The 22916-nt window shown below is 40.6% G+C and overlaps 1 protein-coding gene across 1 annotated transcript in view; it reads right to left on the reverse strand.

Annotated features, from left to right (window-relative positions):
• The window catches only part of LOC140235690 (seipin-like), a 160257-nt gene that overhangs the window by 46793 nt on the left and 90548 nt on the right, over positions 1–22916 (reverse strand). The window contains exon 7 of the mRNA XM_072315711.1: positions 6337–6554. Coding sequence (XP_072171812.1) covers positions 6337–6554 — 218 coding nt within the window. The remainder of the gene's footprint in view (positions 1–6336; positions 6555–22916) is intronic.

The following is a 22916-nucleotide window of genomic DNA, read 5'->3' on the forward strand; positions in this document are numbered from 1 at the left end:
CGTGCGTTTTTGGTGGCCCTGGGCCACCGGGCCACCGTTAGTGTCGAGCCCTGCAATAATGTATGTTGCTATTGAACAAAATGGCATTGATCGATGACATTTTCCACCCCCATAAAAAGTTGAGTCATGATCCACGTAGAGAGAGTTTTCATCAATTCGTTTTGCGATTATCGATGTACTAGAAAATATATTTCATGGAAATAAAACAATTTTATGGCAATATTACAGCCATTTTGTAGTATTATGCAAATTAGGTGCTAAAGTTCATTGACTTGAATAAGACCCATTTTTTTTTTTTTCCGTAGCGCAATCCACTTTGGTAAAGAATCGGGTTCCTAACTTGAAATCTTAAAAAAAAACTAGAAATATCACTATGGGGGACTGGTATGCCTCCGCCACAATGAATGATTCTCCCAATAGGTGTATAGTACAATGTCTTTACAATGTGTGATGACAGTTTCACATAACTGGCAAAATACTGAAATGACAGGTTTGTCAGAAATGTCTTGAATGTTCACTTTCCTTGAACTAGGTTTGCTATAATTGTCTAAGAGTGCAGGTACATGTATTTGGGGAATTGAGGATTTTTACTTGACTTTTGACCGACCCTTTTATAAGTTTATGCATTGAGTAATTTTCAAGGTATGAAGAAAAAGTGTAATTACAGTATAAAATACGATTCTTTTTTTTTTTTTTTGCATTTTAGCCTGGCCTTTGACCCTTAACCTTCTAGCAGGAAATTTCCCAGAGAATCTTCATTAGGTAATACATGTATATATTAAGTTTTAAAAATAATCCTGCAAGCATTGCATATACTAGTACATATGAGGGAATAGTGAAATTTTGAGTTGACCTTGACCTTTGACCCCTAAATTCCCTAGATAATCTCTGCCAGTCAGTACGTGAGTATGTACCAAGTTCCATGAAGATACATTGAGCCATTTGCGAGAAAAGTGAAATTGTAACATTTTCACCTGACCTTTGACCATATGTCATGAAACTCTCTCTGGAGAATCTTTATGCAGTAGTACATGTCTACACTAAGTTTCAAGAAAATACCTTTGGGCACTGCATAGATATGGGGGGAATAGCAACATTTTTAGCATTTGACCTTGACCTTTGACCTCTTACCAAGTTCACTAAAAAACTACTCAATTAATTGCCCCATCATATGTCATCCTTGGACCAAGTTTGGTGAAAGTTGCTTCATCCAGTTTTGAGTTATCACGTAAACAGATATATTTTAGGATTTGACCTTTGACCTCTGTCCAATTTCACTCAAAAACTAATCAAGTAATTGTCCTATCATGCATCATCTTCAGACCAAGTTTGGTGAAATTTCCTTGATTCAGTCTTGAGTTATTGTGTAAACGGATACAATTCCATGATTTGACCTTGACCTTTAGTCGATTTCACCCAAAATCTAATCAAGTAATTGCCCCATCATACTCTATACTTGGATCAAGTTTGGTAAATTCCAGTCAATATTACTCAAGTTATTGCGTAAAAGAATGCGGACGTACATATGTATGGACGTATGTACAGACGTATGGACGGATGGACAACCCGAAAACATAATGCCTCTGGCACCACTTCGTGGCGGAGGCATAAAAAAAATCCAAAAGGACCTTTTCAGAAGATTTGAAAAAAAAAAATCCCACCAGGATATTTAGGCTATTGAATGAACTGCATGCACATAAAGCCCATTGGCCCGAATTCACGAAGGTAGTCAGGCGCGGTGGAGCACCCCAATTTGCATGTCATTATCGCCCCGTTCTATTTGAATTCCCAACGGGCATCCACGGCTGCCCGAAACTGTGTGCATGAAAAAGTCAAATCTTTACCTTCTCCTTGTGCCGCTATGCATGCCGCTAGTAAACTCAAACTTCCCACACTATCTAAGTTCTTAAAAACCTTCCTTTTGATGAAAAAATTATGAAATTTGCTGCACTAGAACTTGAGATATTAAAGCGTTTTGAAAATCACCTCTCGGAAAACATGCTCTCTGTTTTTTCCCGACTGGACTATGGCCGGGCTCCAATGTGTCCGAAATTGGCAACATAAGTTTATCAGGCCTCAATCCATATATGGTGAAAGTTTTCGCTTGGTTCCACCTGTACTTTTTGAGAAATCAACTTGTTTCTACAGGGTTTGGAATAGAAAATTGCAGTCAGTGAAACAATTGAAAGTGACGTCATTTCTTTTCCCGTAATATTGGGCATGCGTGTTACGTGAGATTCAGGATTTCGTGCTCATTGTTGGTTTGCATGTGACGCAGTCAATTTTGCTGAGTGTCGCACGGCGGTGCGACTGCTGAGCTGCTGCCGCGCACGCTGCATGCAGCAAAGCGTTGTGTGTGCTGTGACATGCAACGCTACAGTCACGCGATTATATATACATGGGACCGACGTTCGTGTTCGTGCGTTCGTGTCATTTTTGACATCACCTTCTGTTTTTTTCCGACACAACCATGGCCGGGAATATTACGGTATGACATTTCAAATGCAAGCAGATAAATAAATTTCGGTGTACTTTGTTTGAATGGCGCTTTGGTTCCGCAATCACACTTCGTGAATTTTAGGATGATTTTCGAGGCATATTTTTGGTAATTTTGCTCGCCAGGTTTTCGCTAAAATTTTACATTTTATCATTGTCAAATCCTTTAATATGTTATATGTGCATATTCGGACATGTTTTCAAATTCAAACTAACTCAATTTTAATCCGAAAATAGGTTTCCTTAAATTGTTATTAGCTTGAGAAGTTGTTTACTTTTTCTCAACTACGCGAGTACATGTTGTTTACTTTATGCAAATGAGGCTCGGCTGCCGATGGATTTCTGCGAGATAATTGGGGTGCTCCACCGCGCCTGTAGTATAAATGAAACCATGGTTTAAAACATGGACAAAAACCATGGAGTGCCAAGTGTCGCATGGAATATTTTGTTACGAAATCAGTCATTTCGTCGATGAAATGATTATTTTGTATCGAAATGACATTTTGGAACTAAATGAACATTTCATCTACGAAATGATAACTTCGTTAACGAAACGGTCATTTTGTCAACGAAGTAACGAAATATTCCGTGCGGCACTTGGCGCTCCATGGTTTTTGTCCATGGTTTAAACCATGGTTTCATTTGTACCACCTTCGTGAATTCGGACCATTAAGCCTATATATGATTTGCATACCAATTAGAACATTTGCATTTATTTTGATATCACTGAGAAGGGATTCTGGTTTTTATCTAACCCTCAAAACCTAAAAGTCTACAAAGTTACTGTTTTTCACTTCCCTCTCAAGAAAAAAGAATTGTAAAAATTACTTGTCCAGTGGTAAAATATATTTATCTGCATATTCCACCATGAATCTGCATATTTCAGTACTAATTTGCATAATTATGAATGAAATATACTATTTATCACCTAAGAAACATTTATCCCTCAAATTGCTAATTCCATTCATTGTACAAAGATTTCAAATCACTTTTTTTTTCCAGCTCGTTTGCAAAGAATTTCTAGAAAATGTGTGTCTGAAACTGACAATTTCTGTGGCTCGGCAGCCATTTTGTTTATGCAAATTAGATGGTGTAGATCTGTGAATTTCGCTTTGGGAACTGGATTTTTCCTGACCCTCAAAACCTTAAAGTCTACATATTTAGTGTTTAACTTGCCTCTCAAGGAAAAAAAAAATTGTAAAAACTACTTGTCCAGTGTTACTATTTATATTCATCTGTATATTTGAGTACTAATTTGCATAATTATCAATAAAATATACTATTTTTTTCATCTGAGAAACATTTATCCCTCAAATTGCTAATTCCATCCTATGTACAAAGATTTCAAATCACTTTTTTCCAGCTCCTTTGCAAAGAATTTCTAAAAAATGCGTGTCTGAAACTGACAATTTCTGTGGCTCGGCAGCCATTTTGTCTATGCAAATTAGATGGTCAAGATCGGTGAAGTTCGCTTGGGAACCGGATTTTTCGGATTCAGCAGACTCAAATTAGGTAAAAAAGACCGGTTACCAACTTTAACTAAAAAATGCCTCTAACATCTGTTTAGAGAACCCTTTTTCAGAAATCCCACTAGACTATAAATGCAACACAACTTGATGCAATAAAATTTTCATGTATTATTTCCACTACTTAATCAGAACCATAAACCGTTTTATTGGGACAAATCTGGCTGAAACACTTCCATTGCCCGTGTACTAAAGGGATGGTACAGTATTGGTGGAGGCGAGGATTAGGCTTTTGACTTTTCGTGAGATACTGGTACTAAGAAACCACTGACGAAATAGTAGAGAGCATGCCATTCTAAGACGAATTCAAAGTTTATTTGATGAAAATCGGTTTTGGAATAGCCAAGACATCCAAAAACAAAGTAAAATACTGTAAAACGAGGAATGTTCGCGTGCATTTTAATTTTGCGAATTTCGCGAGTGCCAAGATTTGCGAAATTAAAATGTTCTTGTCTACACTGTATGCCAGTGGCAGTTCGCGAAAATTTCATGCCGCAAAAAAGGCCGTCGCCTCCAATTCTCAAAAAATTCATGCCGTGAATACATCAGGTTTTAGAGTAAAGTGATAACAAAAGGTGGGTCCCACCTTTTATTAGGATTGCTCTACTTTGCATTATCTTGGCCATTTCAAAACCAATTTTCATCAAATAAATGTTGAATTCCTCTTGGATATTACATGCTCTTTCATATTTCATAAGAGGTTTCTCATTTCTCACCCAAAAATGTTAGAAACCTGAAGTTAGGTCTCAACCGAAACTATACAATCCCTTTAATGTCTAAAAATAATAAGTAAATCCTAAAAAAAAAAAAATTGCAGGGATTGAATTTCCTTACCAGAATTATTTTCTCACCAGTTCCTGACAGAGATATCGACTGCAGTCTAAACATTTGCCATTAGACAGTGAGACATAGCGCAGAGGCGGTCTTATCGAGCATCATCTTATCGTGCGTAGTAAGCTTCTACTAGAGATTCATGCACTTACACCGTACCACCCCTTCAGTGAGATACGGAGTCACCTTCCCTACGTGCGGTTTATACTCTCCCAGTTCGTGCATAGTATGCATGCTTGCAGTGTGTGTTTGTGAGTGACAGCATAACAGGGGGCATGGATATGAGAAAAATGTGTTCGTATGATCGTCGCAATCAGTGTCGTTGTAATGTGCATTTTGTTAATGTGTGTGGCTCAGTTACGGTGAACAGAAGTTTTTTCTTCTTCTGTTGAGAACAGAAGTTAACCTTCGATTAAGAAATCATTATCTTTAACAGAGAGAAAACAGATGACTGTTGATCATATGATAAACTACAAAAGTAATCAGAGCAACTTCACAGTTTTGAGATAAAGTTCTTTCAAATTTTGAGAAGTTTTGCTGAGAGTGATCATGGTAAGGCTGTCAGTCCACTTCTCACTGATTTCACCAGCTAGCTAGTCAGCTACACACATTGCTGAGAGACTGAGATCTCTTCCTGCCTGCGTATTTTTTATTTACACCACTGCTCCGCCACAATTCCCAGAAATACGAAAGAAACGGCTCGCGGGCAAGTCTCATCTGTGCCTTGGTGACTTGAATAGAGAATAACTATCAAGTCTTTGACTTTATTACTCTCTCTAGCCTTGAGCCTGATGGAATAAACTGTTACAAACTTAATATACTTTAGAAATTAAGAGGAAAAATGAAAACAAGATGTTGAGCAAGACACCCCGCATGGGAGTCGAACCACTGAACCTTGTGATTATCAGTCCAAGCCCTAACACACCGTGCCAAAGCGAGGTGATGCCGGGAGCAGTGGTCATTGTACTTAAGAAGCAGGCCCTATGCGAACACAATTTGTCTTGGGTATAATTATTATAATTATTGTTCACACTTTGTATATTTAACAACACTTAACATTGATTATACTGATTCAAATTTTTACACTGGTTGTTTCTTTCCCAAATTCATATGTTAGAACTTTTTTAAAGCACAAAGCTGGGTTTTTGTTTCATCTGCAAATGGGAAAATAATGCCTTCAAGTTTGTTAAAAACCCATAATGAGGATTTCAAGGAGAAGATAATAGTGTAGAAAGTCTCACACTACCATTGACACATGAAGGACACCAGATGAAGAATGATCAGAATAGCAATGATCTGAAAATGCATTTAATCCAATTATTTCAAATATTTGACTTTACCTCACATAGTGTGCTAAACATTTCTATACCAAATAGGATTTTCTCCAATGTAAAAGGAAAATGTTTGAATGAATATTGCCTTTCTTCCTACGGAAAGCCTTCATGACATAAAGTGAGTCAAACAAATGAAATATCCCACAAACCTGATCGTTCCTGGCCCATGCTCTGGCGGGTGAGCCTCCGTCTCTCTTCATAGGACAATACTGGTGACCTTGTCTCTAACTCAGCCTCCAGCTCTGGCTCCTCAATAAAGGCCCCAACACACTGGCGCCACATCATGATGGACAGGAAGGAGAGGAAGACAAAGTTGGTTACCACACTGAAGAAGGCTGACGTCATTGGCCAGTAGAACATCAGGTACCTATGGAAGAATATTGTGTTATGTGTTCAGTGGAAGAATCGTGCCCATTTGTACAAACATATACACTGTATTCTATCAACCAAGTGATAATACCTGCCAGTTTGGTGAAAATTTGACCATGCATTGTCAAGAAGAAGATGAAATGTACAATTAAAGCCCAGACAAAGTTCTTGTATGTCTGCAAAAGTTGTCAAATTTCGCTCCCAAATGTGAACATTTGCCCAGGAAATGTGCGGAATAACGCTGTAACAACAAGATATTCGATGGGTAACGACGAAAATGCGAAATATTAACTAAAAAGGTTCAGTCTCAGAACTTACCCGAACGGGGTCAGGCTAAACTCGGACTCGGGAATAACTCGGCCTCGCTTTGACGGCGGAATGAGTTGTATTCGTTGTCCCTCTGGATTGTACAGTGTTGTACTATGGGAGCGGCCTGTATAAACTACATTGTAGCGCTTCGCGTTCTGGCTACTCGCAGTAATGGTCCCAGTTGTTACAACACGCGCATCAAAAACCTCTTTGGCGCGCATGCAAAACTAGTGTGCGCCTATCAAGCACCTCTAAAAACAATCAAAGACGCTTGATAAACAACAACAAAAACTTCAAAGACCGCGCGTCTCAGCAATGGGACCGCGCGCTGTCCATTTGTTTTGTACAGGATTAGCACGCACTTTCCTGTCTGTTCAGTTTGGCCTCATTTGGTATTATATACAGCAGAATATGGCGATCACGAACTGCGTGTAAATTGTCTGAAATAGGGTCGAGTTTTCCCTGAGACCAAGTTAGTGTGAAGCCTTCTGGAATAAAAGTCGGTTTTCCGACTTTTATTATTTTTCTCAAAATACTCCAAAACGACTCATCATTCTGGCAAACCGCGTTAGCCAGGTAAGTTTCTTTGTAGACTCTATCAATATATTGCAGGCAAATATGAAACGGTGCCAGACGGGTTCTCAAGCCCTTACCAGAACTCTGTTTTCACTTTAAAGCCCAATTTGGATACCCCCCTGCCCCTGGGAAGGGGGGCGGGGGGCACTCCCAGATCTGCCATGAACAAACTTGAAATTACGGTCAAAGATGTACTTAATCATAGTATTAATTTTAGCTCTATCACTTCTGGTTTTAGAGATTCCTTCATTTTAGGGGGTTTGGGCCACCCTGGGGGCACAGGTGCAATTGAAGTTGAACTTTTGGGCCCAAATTCATGAAGGTGGTACAAATGAAACCATGGTTTAAACCATGGACAAAAACCATGGAGCGCCAAGTGTCGCATGGAATATTTCATTAAGAAATCAGTCATTTCGTCGATGAAATGATTTTGTATCTAAATTAACTTTTCATCCACGAAATGATAATTTCATTAACAAAAAGGTCATTTTGTCGACGAAATGACCAATTTCGTGACAAAATATTCCGTGCGACACTTGGCACTCTCCATGGTTTTTGTCCATGGTTTAAACCATGGTTTCATTTGTACCACCTTCGTGAATTTGGGTCTTGGTGTGCACACTAAAAAAAAAAAAAAAAAAAAAAAAATGTACCTTGTGTGAGCTTTCACCTACTGTTTTCTGCAGGCTTCTTCAGACTGGCGTTAACTCACCGTAGATGGGGTATCGGCAGTCTTACAGTCCAAGAGTATGGGAATGTACGCTGAATTGCCCCACGTCACGATTCATCATGTGTTCACGCCCCAGCTGGATGTGGATAGCCTCTCTTATCCATTGTGTGAAATTTATTGAAAACAGGAAAACCACACCATTGATTGGAAAAAGAGCACGCTTGTGTCCAAAGACAGCAATAAATTCACACGATGGATGTGAGAGGCTATCCACATCCAGCGGGGGCGTGAACACATGAATCGTGACGTGGGGCAATACAAATTATTTTCAGCATACATTCCCATTAAGCATACATTCCCATTCTCCCGGACTGTAAGACAGTAGGCGAAAGCTCACGCAAGGTAAATAGTTTTTTTGGTTGTGAACAAATGAAATTTGCCTTAATTGGAGAATTACCAATCAGACGAACCTCTTCCAAGAGAAACAGTAAACATTTCAGTAATCAAGGTGCCAAGACATTGGGCAGTTAATCGATTATCCATAGCATTCACTTATATGCAAATTAAGAAATGAGATATGCAAATGAGGAGTTGCATTGATACAGCAATGCATTACAGCATAGGCATATAGTACTAAACTACGGTTTTTCATCATTTTTACAAGTTATTAGTCAAACAAAGTGTACATGGTGCCGCCAGAGTCCAATCAAAATCAAGTCCTGCAATCAATGAGTTCAAAAGAACTGAATAATACTGAATGATACGCAAAATGATATACAAGAGGATAATTATAGGTTTGGCAGGTTTCTAGATTCTACAATGCGTTGCCACAATATATGAATCTGAATCAGAATCCTGACAACAGTTATCATTATATCAAGACCAGTTCACAATTCCTGGTGTGTTTTTACAGAGGTACAAGAACCAACTACAGCTATTGAAGGAACATGCATAATTTGTATAATAATTATGCAAATTTTTTGCCATTTTCTCCACATATTTTCCCTAAAACATAGTCTTGCTATCAGAATGTACCTTGGCGTTGTGAAATTATATAGATATAAAGTTATTAGATCAAACAAAATGTACATGGTGTTATCAGAGTCCGAGGAAAATCAAGTACTGGAATCAACCAATTCAGAAGAAAAATGAATAACAATTTTGCAATTATGTATGCAAAATGGTATACAAGAGGCTATAGACACGACAGGCTTCGAAATTCTACAACACATTGCTGTGATTTATCAGTTTATGAATCTGAATGATAATAGTTATCATATGAAGACCTGTTCATGATTCCTGTTGTGATAAAGAGATACAATAACCAACAACAGCTATTAAAATACTTTTATCTTATTTGCATAATAAATTAGTCAAATTTTTGTCCATTTCTATGCATGTTTTCCCTAAAACAAAGTCTTGCTATCAAAATGTACCTTGGCGTACAGAAAAACGGTATTAAAGTTGTCGGGCAAACAAAGTGCACATAGTGTAGTCAGAGTCCAACTTGAAGGTAAATCAAGTATACTGGAATCAATCGATAAAGAAAGATTGTATAACACTAATGAAAATGTGTTTAAATTGGTGTGCAAGAGGCCATAGACCAGGCAGGTTTCAAAATTCTACAATGCATTGCCGCATATATGAATATGTTTCATAATAGTTATTGCATCAAGACCTGTTCATGATTCCTGGTATGATAAAGAGATGAAAAAAATTAACTGCAACTACGAAACAACATACCTCTATTATTTTGTTTGCCTAATAGATAATATGCAAATTTATGTTTGCCCATTTCTATGCATATTTTCCCCCAAAACAAAGTCTTACTATCAAAGTGTATCATGAAAAAAAAAGATAAGTTATAAGGCAATATCACTATACATTGCTATACATTTTCAATCTGCAGGTGAATGTAAAATCAAGTGGCAACTTTCATAAATTTCGTCTGCGATAATAAAATGTCTTTTTCTATCTGTCTCTTCACCCACTCTGTACGCTCAAGCAAAAACAACACTGTAAAAAACTCCTGGAATCTTGAAAACAGAAACAAAGGATGACTTTGTAATACTTCAGTCATTTAACACCATTATGTTTCAGCTGTCGAAAAAACATAATCTGAGCAGAAGAGTCAATTTTCAATCGAGCTGAATCAATCTACATTCATGCAAAAAACTGCATCATCAGATTGTTGCTGACATGCACACACTGTAGATCGTATGCTTGATCTGTGACATTTGCATCGAAATGTTCTGCATTGCTTTTGCATGCAGTTGAAATCATCTCAAGGCAACTTTGCAGGATTGGAGCTAGAGAATCAGTGCAGGCTGTAGGCCAAATCAAAACGTTCCCACCCATTGTCTACTGGTGACGGAAGATCAGGTCTGGCACAGTGAGCAGGGTTTTCTTTTTTTATTTTCTACAGCTGGAGTATTCGATTGTCTTTCAACTGCTTCAACTGCTTCCGCAAGCGTCCAGTTTACTTTTGTCACTAAAATGGGCGTAACACATTTTGTGCCAAATGAGCTTGGGTGATGCATCTTTTGAATCAAATACATTATTGTGAAGACTGATAACAACCATGTTCTTGGAATCCTTCAGTTTTCTTCTTGTACAAGCAGCATCCTTGGCGATTGTGAGTCCTTGATCACTTGCTTTACTAAGAGTGCTACTGTCAGAATCAGTCTGGCAGAAAACGCACAACTCAGTAAATGTAGATACGGAAGAAGGCCTCTTTATAAGGTAGCTATAAGATCGATGTTATCTGTCAAGGGAACAAACGCAACTTCACTTTGGCAATGTGATGGAAAACCCAGCTCCTTCATAAAAAGATCCATATCCTAATTTTTGGGCAGAAATTTAAGTGACACGGCATGGATAGAGATATTAAAAAACTTAACTTGATAAAGCATAATGAGGCAAAAAAGCAATGCTTTACCTCTTCTACAAAGTGGAATCTTCTGTATGTAACATAGGGTTCCTTATGAGTACTCAGAATTCATTAGTTCTTAAAAACAACTGGTCCTAAAAGCTAGAGACCCATTTGCTCAGAATGTCATTTATATGATCTGAATCACACATGGTGAATGGAGATCTATCATAAATGTGTGTACTAGACCAACATGAAGTACGGACTTATGCTCGTTATCTAGAATTATAATGATCGACAGAAAATGGCATTTTATGAAAGCAAGATTAATAGGTAAAGTACATTGTTTATCACGTCTCGCTGGTTAACAAGATTCATAATAGTACAATTATTTTGAGGAATGAGACCAGACAACTTATCCATTTAGCAAAAGTGAGGCAGACAAGAGAGCATGGTGTCATCCAGTTAAGACAAAATTGAAATGGATCAATACCTGGGGGTTTTCACTGACGGTATATTATCCACATATGTTTAAAAAAAAACTACAACAAAAAGGAGCAGGAAGGAGTGAACACCTTTATTTCGCAGTTTGCACTAGTCGAGGCAATTTCAGAGTTCAAACTGTCTTGGAAGTTGACTAAGTTACATATTCACAACTGATGTAGGAAGGATCAAATCTAGGTAGATGTGTGTCACATGTCTTCTTTTCCATTTCTTCTCCCTCCACTGCTATTCTAACATTGTTATATAAATTCATCTTAAAGGACAAGTTCACCTTCATTAACATAAGGATTAAGAGAATGCAGCAATATTAGTAGAACACATCAGTGTAAGTTTGAGGAAAATTGGACAATCAATGCAAAGGTTGTGAATTTTTAAAACTTTTGTGTTGGAACCGCTGGATGAGGAGACTACTAATGCTCGTGATGTCATATGAGTACAACCGTATAAAGAAAATGTACAGAAAATTCAACATATTTTCACTTTTTTCGCATAATAAAAGAGCACTTGACTTGCCTCTTTCTAAAGGCAATGGGAATAATACTACCCATAACATATGTCAGTAACAAGTCAAGGGAATGTGTACTTTTTTCAAAAGATGACATTTTGTGAAATTCTCTTTAGATTTTCCTTATATTGTACGCATGTGACATCATACACTGCAGTAGTCTTCTCATCCAGCGGTGACTGCACAAAAACTTAAAAAATTCATAACTTTTGAACGGATTGTCCGACATTCCTCAAACTTTCAATGATGTGTTCTACTAATAATGCTACATTCTCTCAATCCTTATGTTAATGAAGGTGAACTTGTCCTTTAATAAGGCATGGTCAGAGGGGTGGCAAAATATCGAAAAGTTTAAGATCGCGGTGTCTACGTGATCTTTCGTTGTCCCATCACACTAGCAAAAGATTGAGAAGTTTGGAGGGAATGGAATAGGGTGAAATATCCCTAGTTTGAGTGGGAAGTTTTGAGGAAAGTTTGTGGTCACACTTGGAAAACTTTGAGATCTTAAAGATCGTGATCTTAATCTTCTCGATCTTTTGCCAGTCTCACCGAGCCTCTTGAGATCTTAGAGATGATTTTAAACTTTTCGATCTTTTGCCAGTGAGATCACAATTATTCCGCCATCTTTATTTCCCAATGGATCTTTCTCCAGTCTTTACAAAATATCATTATTTCATTGAATGGACATAATGTTGTATATTTATTGGGACATCAGTACGAAGGCGGGGTAAGTTGAGCATAGGGGTAAGTTGAGCCACCACCCCTAGCCCAAATATAAAAGAATTAGACACTCCAGAGGTGCCACTTGTTGATGACCCATGCCATAACCCCTGACCCCATATCATTTTCTGAAACAGATTTGAAGCTTTTGTTGCAAAATGAAATATGCAATTTTCTGCCATAAAAGTAAAAAGGTGTGAAACACATAAGTGCAAATTTTTTTCCATAGTCACCATAGCTATAACATGGCATTTAGATGATTGTGAAGTCCAGATATGGGTTTTTATTCATAGCCTTTGAACTAATGGATGCACAGAATTTGTGTATTTCTCTAAACATCTAGCTAAATCATATCTGCAAAGGATTAAATAAGACGGCAAGATTTTTTTTTTTTGCAAGAAAATCAGTAATTTCTGTTGTATCAAGCCAAAAGCAAAAATTGGCTCAACACGATACTACTCAACGTTCACCTGTTCGTTTTGAAATTAAAGGTTCTTTTATACGACGCGAAAAGAAAAAATGCCTCAAGAGAATAATGAATGAAACCAGCATATTTCATTTCAACCCATAGTCGAATGTTTGCAATATACATATAAGAATAAACAAATAAATGGATAAATATATATATATATATATGTATCAAAATATGCAAGTTCTGCGACGGTGTGTAGTAAAGGTCTTTGACTGAAACGTCAGTCCAATTTTTTGGCTCCTGCGGTGTTTATACGACTGTTTTTACTCTTGATATCTTTATATATAAATATATATATATATATATATATATATATATATATATATATATATATATATATAGTACACAATGTAATCAATAAAACCGAAAGCTAATTTGCATGACACTTATTTACGGTACTCACGTGTGTTTTATAAAGCATGAACAAAAAATGAATATAACACTGTGTGTCATGCTCACCATGCTCTTGAAAAATGAATTCACCAGGAAATAAAATTTTCGTGCTGATGCTACTGATTTGCGTATTGGAATAATGTTGCATATAAACAAATGCCATTGACGGCTGAAATTTTCCACCCCCCAAAAAGAAGTTGAATCATGATATGTGTAGAGACCAGAAGAATCAGTAGTGATTCTCTTATCTACGAGATACAACTGGTCGCCTGTCTCTCAAAACTATGCTATTCTTAGGCTATGCCGGAAAACTCCGAGAGCATATAAGCCACACAGAGAAACCAAAACCAAAACAGTCACTTACCGCACGCACCCTCACGCACTCGGCGTGCGGGAGACCGCCATTGAATCATCCTCAGTAATGACGCAGAAGCGGGCCTTCCGACAGGAGTGACAGCCCGGTGCGAAGCGAGGGGCCGGTGGGCGGGCGCCCGAGACAGGAGGCCAGTTGTATCTCGTAGATAAGAGAATCACTACTGATTCTTCTGATCTACATTCAATACCACTGGCCGCCTGTCTCTCAAAAGTATGCTAGAGTGGCACAGATGTGGGTGGTCGGCTGGCGAGGCCTGGAAGGAGGGTGTTTAGGTTTTTGGGGTCGCCGTGAAGGCTCCGCGCTGAATGGCACTGATGCTGCGAGTGTTGTGGGGGCGCGCGGCGTGGCATTGGAGATGAGAGCCGTCGGGCCTGCGGCTTTGATCGCCGCCATGAGAGGCGGGCGTGAAAGGCTCTTTAGTGATTATGAAGAGCTGTTCGCCCTGCCGCTTGGGTTTCGTGCGCGCTAGATACCATTGTAACGTGCAAAGGCACCAAGCTCTGTCCTCGGAGACCGAAGACAAGTCTGTGAGAGGATGAAGGAGGATCTCAACTGGCCCCGAAGAAGCCGATTGATTTTTCGCAATGAAGTCGGCGCATGGGATGAGGCGAACTACGCTCCTTTCCCAGCGGATGTGGCCGGGCGCAGTGGATAGGGCGTGGATCGTGGATCTCCTCTGCCCTGAGGCTATGGCCAACAGGAAGACAGACTTAATGGTGAGATCTCTGAGAGATGCTTCAGCAAGAGGCTCGAAGGGTCTTTTTGAGAGCGCTTCGAGAACCTTCGGCAGGCTCGAGGAAAGGAGTCTCCGCGAAGGGGGGCCATTGGAGGAAAAAAGCCTTGGAGAGGTGCGTCAATGTGGTAGAGCTAGTGATGGACGAGCCGTCGGGAAAACTGGCGTGACTGACCGCTATGGCCGATCTATAACCTCTGATCGTGGCTAGCGCCAAGCCTTTATCGAAAAGATGGATCAGGAAGTCCATGATCTTTTCTAGGGGGGCGGAGCGAGTGGACTACCTCGCTGTGGAGGGTCCACTCGGAGGGGCGATGTTGCCCTCTAGATAAGAAATCGGCAATGACATTTTGGTCGCGGGGGATGTACGAGGCAATCGGAAAGACTGCCTGAGCCCAGCACCACGTACAGAGCTGCGCAGCTAGGGCGTTCAGCTGCAATGAACTTGTGCCCCCCTGTCTGTTGATGTACGCGGCAACAGTGGTGTGGTCTGTACGTATCAGTACAGTGTTGCCGTGCACATGCCGCTGGAAGGAGAGGAATGAGAGAAGTACCGCTCTCATTTCCAGCAGGTTGATATGTTGGGAGGCATCATTGGGGGCCACGTGCCGTGAGAGGTCTGCCCAAGGCAGTGAGCCTACCAGCCCTGCAGGGAGGCGTCTGTCGTCACCATGACAGACAGGGAAACGGTGCGGGTGGGCTTGCCCTGTAAGGGAGGCAGGGGCACTCCACAGTCAAACGAGGGCACGGGCGTGTGGCATGACAGGGATGGGCTTGGACAGGGGGTCGTGATGCGGGGAGTAATGCCGCAGCAGGTTCAATTGCAGGGGGCGCATCCGCATCCTGCAGTCGGGAAGGATATCCACGAGGCTGGCCCAGCAGGCGAAGCCACAGCCTGGCTGGGGCACTGCCCCTGGTGCTGAGCGATCGAGCGGTGCTCACTATAGTATCGATGCGTTGCGAGGTCGGGTGGGCCAGACCCCGCGGGATATCGATTATGGCGCCGAGAAAGGTGTTGTGTTGTGTGGGAGTGAGCTGGGATTTGTCCCAGTTCACGAGCCAGTCGAGGAGTTGAACGGTCTCGAGAAGAAAACACAGCTGGCGATTGAGGAGCTGTGGTGATGCAGCCACAAGCAGCCAATCATCGAGGTAAGCATAGACATGTAAACCGTGTTGCCGGAGAAAGCCTATCATGGTGGAGACTAGTTCAGTGCAATTTATTCAAACCAAATCAAACATAACAAAAGTACAAGACATAACTGCAAAAACTCAGAATATAGGTTTGGGACCCCAGTGAAGCACAGCTTGTGGTTGGGGCCCCTTTACACAATACACTACAGTATATGGTAAGGTGTAACATATTTACATGGAGTATAACATAATATGTACAAATCATACAACATAATAAATGCAGACAAGTACACGTAAACCACCTCCCCCATAGACAACACACACACACTCACACATACACATGCATACACACATGCATGCACACTTCACACATGGCTACCTCATCTCATTTTTTACATTCATGTACCTAATTTCAATCTGTCGAAAAGGTGTCTTTTACACAAAATTTTGAATCGAGACAGTGTAGTGGAATTAATTACATTATGGGGCAACTTATTCCAGTCTTTAACACAGACTATTCTGAATGAATTTAAGGTAGTTTGTGTTCTTGCATATGGCTGATGGATGAGGTTACTCTGGCGAGTATTATAACGATGGATGGAAGAATTTTCCACAAGCACATCAGACAAAAATGTATTTTGAGGAGATCGACATTTAAACATAAATATTAAGCACTGAAGAGAAACCATTTCATCAAACAGCAAAATATGTAGCTGCAAAAACAAAGGAGTACTAGGTGATCCATAGTTTGAATTTGTTATGTACCTGGCAACTTTCTTTTGAAGAACATACAACTTGTGTACATGAGTCCTAAATGTGTGTTCCCAAGCAATATTGCAATACATCAAATGAGGCATAACAATTGCATTGTATAAAGTAACTAGGGTATACTGGGGAAGAAACAAAGTTTGGATATTACACCAACACTGTGAGACACTTTAGTACATACGTTATTAAGTTGTTCTTTCCAAGATAAAAATTCATAAACTGTAACCCCAAGGAATTGCACATGTTGACTGCGGTTGATCTGATGACCACCAACATCTAAGGGAATAACATTTTCAGGGATTTTCTTCCCTCTGGATCTAAATAATACACATTTAGTTTTACCAGTATTTAATAACAGTTTGTTACAGCAAAACCATGCAAAGAGTTTACAAATTTCAGAATTAACTGACTGCATTAGAGTGTGAGGAGTATTCCTGTGAGAATATAAGCATGTATCATCAGTAAAAAGAGAATAAGTAAATAACTGAGACAAATTAATGATATCATTTATATAAATCAAAAACAGTAACGGACCAAGAACAGATCCCTGTGGTACACCGTAAGTTACAGTACTGGATTGTGATTTGGCACCATTAACAACAAATTGTAATCTTTCTTCCAAGTAACTTTTTAACTAATTCAAAGCTATTCCTCGAACACCATAGCGTTCAAGTTTGCTTAAGAGTATATTGTGGTCAATTGTGTCAAATGCTTTTGACAAATCTAAAAATACACCAAGGCAGTACTTCCCATCATCAATTGCACTAATAATTGTATTTACTAAATTTAAAACACCCATACTAGTGGAGCAATTTTTACAAAAGCCAAATTGCTGGGGGATCAAAATATCATTAAGCAAAAAGTCATTCAATCTTTTATAAACTGTTTTGTCCAGAATCTTTGAGAATATTGGTAACAAGGCAATGGGTCTATAATTCTCAATGCATTTACGATCATTCTTTTTGTACACAAGAACTACTTTTGCTATCTTTAACTTGTTAGGAACCAAACCTTGAGATACTGACTTATTGAATATGTCACAGACCGGATCTGCAATAACATGATTACAATCTTTTACAATTCTAGGAGAAATATCATCTGAGCCAGATGACTTGGTTTTAAGGCCAAAGCAAACTTCACAATCTCATGCACAGATGTTAGTCTCAAAAATAAAGAGGATGAGTTATCCTGATTTAACAAATAATTTACAAATGATGTCTGCACAGGTGGAATTTCTCTGCTTCTTCTTGCAGGCAAATTAATGAAATACTTATTAAAATACTCTGCTTTAGCTAAGTCTGATTTTAAGTGTGTGTCTCCATGGAACATTTCATCTGGTATGAGATCTCTTTCCCCTCCCAAGTAACTCATTTATGTGAGACCAAGTCTTCCGAATATTTGAGTATTTTTAAAAACATCATAATAATTTTTCTTATTTGTACGGACTTAAAGTAGTCAATTTGTTTTTATAGTCTACAAACTTCTATTTGCCTCATTTCCATGTTTAATGTATATACAATAAAGTTTATTTTCATAATTTATAGACTTCAGAAGACCCTGGGTGATCCAAGGTTTTTTATGCTTCTTTTTCATGCTCATCTGAACAAGAGGAAAATGAAATTCATACAAATCAGAGAAAACACTCAAGAAATTATTGTAACTATCATCTGCACTAGTAAGACTATAAAGAAAAGACCAGTCAATTACAAGATTTTGCTTAAAATTTTGAACTCCTTCATCTGTAATCACACGCCTAAACACTGTATCATTATTCTTGTTATTTGGGAGTGACTTCCCTTTATTGATGCTAAAAATGGGCATATGATCAGATAAATCAGAGCAGAAAATTCCACATTCAAAATCGTCTTGAACACAGTTTGTAAAAATATTATCTATTAATGTTGAAGAAGAATGAGTCGGTTTAGAAATCAAAGCAAATAAACCATGAGATGTTAAGTAATCAACAAAATCCTTAACTTTACCATCAGAATCGTAATTTATTAAATTTGTATTAAAGTCACCCATAAGATACACATCTTTCTTTTCCTGGTCAATAATTTGCATGTAATGGTCAAAAGATTGAATGAAAGAAGGAATATCATTATCAGGAGCTCTATCAATCAATCTCTATTTCTACAAAAATAGATTCAAAACTACCATGCTCGCCTGATAAATCAGTACGCAACATATAATCAATACCATCCCAAATGTATAATAATACCCCACCACCTCGTTTATTGGATTTACAAGCTTGCAAAAGAGAATACCCAGGAATGTCAAACATACACATATCTGTTGGTGGCTTGAACCAAGTTTCTGAAATCCCAATCACAGAAAAATTGTTTTGTGCACGACAAGAAAACCACAAAATCTTCATAATTCTTTAAAAGACTTCTTGAATTAATATGCATGATAGAAAGTTTACTTATATTATTACACTGAAAATCACTACAGTTCATATACTTACAGTCACTAACTACAAGATCAATATAATCTTGAAAGTTATTATCCATAAGAAAATTTTGAGTTTGGATAGTAAACCACTAAGTATAACAAAAGGATAGAGTTCTAAATTATAAAGAGAACATACATGTAGATAAAAGACAAACAAGACTTAATGAACCAGTGAAATCGAGGAGCCTTCACACACACACACACACACACATAACCAGCATCAACACACACAAAAAGCGTTCGTAGTCCTCGGGTCAGAAGAGGAAGTCCCGGCAGAGCCCAGCTGGGCCTCCTCGGAACTGATGCTAAGCGGTTGTACTCGAGGCGAAAGTCCGTGGTCAGTGGTATGCCGGGAGCCGGGGAGGGGGGAGCCGGGCAGGCGGAACAGGAGGGAAGTCGGCTGATCCTGCTCCGCTGGGGCATCTGGAGTGTAGAACTCGCCCAAGTAGCAGAAAAGGAGCGCCTCCGCTTCCTCTCCGAGGAGGCACTGGGAGGGTTCTGAGGTGGGGGGCGGATCGACAGCAGTTAGCGGGCGATCATGAAGTATCGACCAGTCCGAGTCCGCTGATACGGATGGGTTGAGGCCATGATAGAGGGCCGCCAAGGATGGGGAGGGCATCCCTCGGAGTGGGGGCTGAGGGCGCCCTGGCTAGGCTGCGGTGTTGTCGCAGTGAGGGGGCCGTCGGCCGCAGCTGCTGGAGCACCAGCAGCTGGCGGGGCACGGGAGATGGCGCGGGCGTCCGAAACAGCCCACAGCCGCATTGGCTGGCGAGGGCCTGTACCAGCGTGAAGAGCGCGTCCGCCGTGAGAAGAGGCTTAGCGTGGAGCTTCACGGAAGGATGGGAGCATTTGGGGGGATGCCGGGGGCACGTTGCCTGCGCTTCCTGGCCCACTGGAGTGGGGGGGGGGGGGGGGGGGCTCCGGCTCGGAGCCCTCGGTGGAGTCCGGGAAGGTGGATTCGCCTGTGGGGGGTCGAGGCACACTGGGGCCCACCAGGGGAACCAGGCCTGCGGCCAGGGCGGGCTGAACGAGCGCCCAGATGTTCGAGTATGGAACGGCGCCAGCGAGGGGGAGGCACTGCTGGTGTGTGGTCAGGTACCTCACGGCATGGTGCTAAGGGGTGCGAGGGGTACCCTCCTGCGCGCTCTCTTTGGAGGAGTGCGTGGAGGGTAGCCACGGTCACGAAGGCTCATCGGATTCAGTGTCTGAAGCCGAGAGGGGTTTGTGTGGGGCAGTCGAGGGGAGCGCATCGGGTCACGGTGAGGCCAGCGGGCCTGGGGGCTCCGCGGAGGCGGCGGGGCAGACCTGGCGGTGAGCCAGGCCTCCCTAGCTGTCCATGTGGACTGCGACCACCTTGCGCACGTTTTGCATGGCGCTGTGCGTGAACATGATCGGTGATGCCGGCAGCAAGAGTGGAGGTCACCCTCTAGTAGGGGGCGGCAACAGATGTCGCAGCGAGGCATTGTTCGTGCAGTGACTGTAGGGGAGAACAACGGGAAGGACCGTGATACCACCCTGTGTTGGGAGGAAAGTCATGGTAGCAAGGCAACATCTTAAATGCATGTATAAACAGCTAAATGCATGTACGTATTTATAACTGTCCTGGGTACGAGAGACTCAGGGAGCAAGGAGTTGCATTGCCGAGGCAACATTATTCAAACATTTTCTTTTAAGATAACATTAAACAACAAGGTTGAAGAAGCGAGGTTACAAGCTTACTCCCCGAAGAGGCAAGGGGCGGGGCGGGGCGGGGCTCGGGGAGGAGAGCGTGGGTGGGGTTTAAAAAAAAAAGAATAAAAAAAAAAAAAAAACCCGGGTACGGGGGTAATAATTCTGGGAGACAACAATTACAAGGCTCCAAGAAATTAAACAAGAAACTAAGTAAAAAAATCTTTATTGCCAAGTTCCGTTGCGATAAAGGCAGACGGGAGGAGGGATAAGATGCCCACGCGGCGCACCATACCAGCGCGGTGAGCCATATGGCTCGAGTGAAAGCACCGAGCCCCGACCCGCTGTAGAGGGGTACGGCATTTGGCACTGTACCAACTGTGAAGGCGGTGAATTATCTAACCTTATTTGTAAGAGATATAACCGCCGGGAGGACTGAGCGAGATTAATTAAGGACGTTTGAGTCCAAGGGTGTCCAGCCCCGTGGAGAAACCAGGGTGGAGGCCGCGGTTTCTGTCTAAATACTTCACCGCTGTTAAATACATACTACGGCAGGTAAAAATACTAGTCTGCTAAATAACCGTAGGTTATTTGGAGCTACCGAATAAATAAAGGGTGGGTCTGACCTTCGTACTGCCGAAAGAGCCTGTAGTCAGGTGAGTCGGTGAAAGTCAGAACACGAGGTAGCAAGAAGAGTCAGAGCGACTAGTAGACACGTCCATGCTCTAGGAGTTGCGAGCAGTAAAAGAGGATGATTCAATGGCGGTCTCTCACATGCTGAGTGCCTGCGCGGTGGGCGCACGGAGAATGCGTGCGGTAAGTGACTGTTTTGTTTTTGTTTCTCTGTGTGGCTTATATGCTCTCGGAGTTTTTCGGCGTAGCCTAAGAATAGCATACTTTTGAGAGACAGCCAGCCAGTTGTATTGAATGTAGATAGTTTTCATCAATTCGTTTTGCTTGTACATTTATTGATATACTTTGAAAATATATTTCATGTGAAATAACAAGTTAAGGGCAATACTGCAGCCCTTTTGTATATGCAAATTAGGTGGAAAAAAAGTTCACTTGCTTAAATGAGAACCAGATTTTTTTTGGCCATGGCACACTCAATTTGGGTTAAGAATGGGGTTCCTAACTTGAATTAAAACAAGGAAAAGTAGAAATTAAGCGGTGCGTAATATATGTCCCCGCCGGAAGTAGCATTTTGTAGCAAAATGTACAATATAGGTCAAAAATCAAGGTCAAAGGTCAAAGAAGTCAAAGGTCAAAATTCTGTGTAGAAGTTTTGAAGCGCTCACCTAGTGCCATCACATAAAGCAAACGGAATCGAAATCGGGTTAGAAATGGCGAAGGAGTAGCATTTTGTAGCAAAATGTACAACAAAATGTAGGTCAAAAATTAAGGTCAAAGGTCAAAATTCTGTGTAGAAGTTTTGAAGCCCTCACGTAGTGCCATCACATAAATCAAACAGAATTGAAATCGGGTAAGAAATGGCGAAGGAGTAGCATTTTGTAGAAAGTGTACAATACAGGTCAAAAAATCAAGGTCAAAGGTCAAAGAAGTCAAAGGTCAAAATTCTGTGTAGAAGTGTTGAAGCCCTCACCTAGTGCCGTCACATAAAGCAAACGGAATCGAAATCGGGTTAGAAATGGCGAAGGAGTAGCATTTTGTAGCAAAATGTACAATACAGGTCAAAAAATCAAGGTCAAAGGTCAAAGAAGTCAAAGGTCAAAATTCTGTGTAGAAGTGTTGAAGCCCTCACCTAGTGCCGTCACATAAAGCAAACGGAATCGAAATCGGGTTAGAAATGGCGAAGGAGTAGCATTTTATAGCAAAATGTACAATATAGGTCAAAAAATCAAGGTCAAAGAAGTCAAAGGTCAAATTTCTGTGTAGAAGTTTTGAAGCCCTCACCTAGTGCCATCACATAAAGCAAACGGAATCGAAATCGGGTTAGAAATGGCGAAGGAGTAGCATTTTGTAGCAAAATGTACAATACAGGTCAAAAATTAAGGTCAAAGGTCAAAGAAGTCAAAGGTCAAAATTCTGTGTAGAAGTTTTGAAGCCCTCACCTAGTGCCATCATATAAAGCAAACGGAATCGAAATCGGGTTAGAAATGGCAAAGGAGTAGCATTTTGTAGCAAAATGTACAATATAGGTCAAAGGTCAATGTCAAAGGTCACGACTGAAATTCTGTGTAGAAGTTTCAAA

Source organism: Diadema setosum, chromosome 1 (genome assembly GCF_964275005.1).
Source record: "Diadema setosum chromosome 1, eeDiaSeto1, whole genome shotgun sequence".
Taxonomy (NCBI): Eukaryota; Metazoa; Echinodermata; class Echinoidea; order Diadematoida; family Diadematidae; genus Diadema; species Diadema setosum.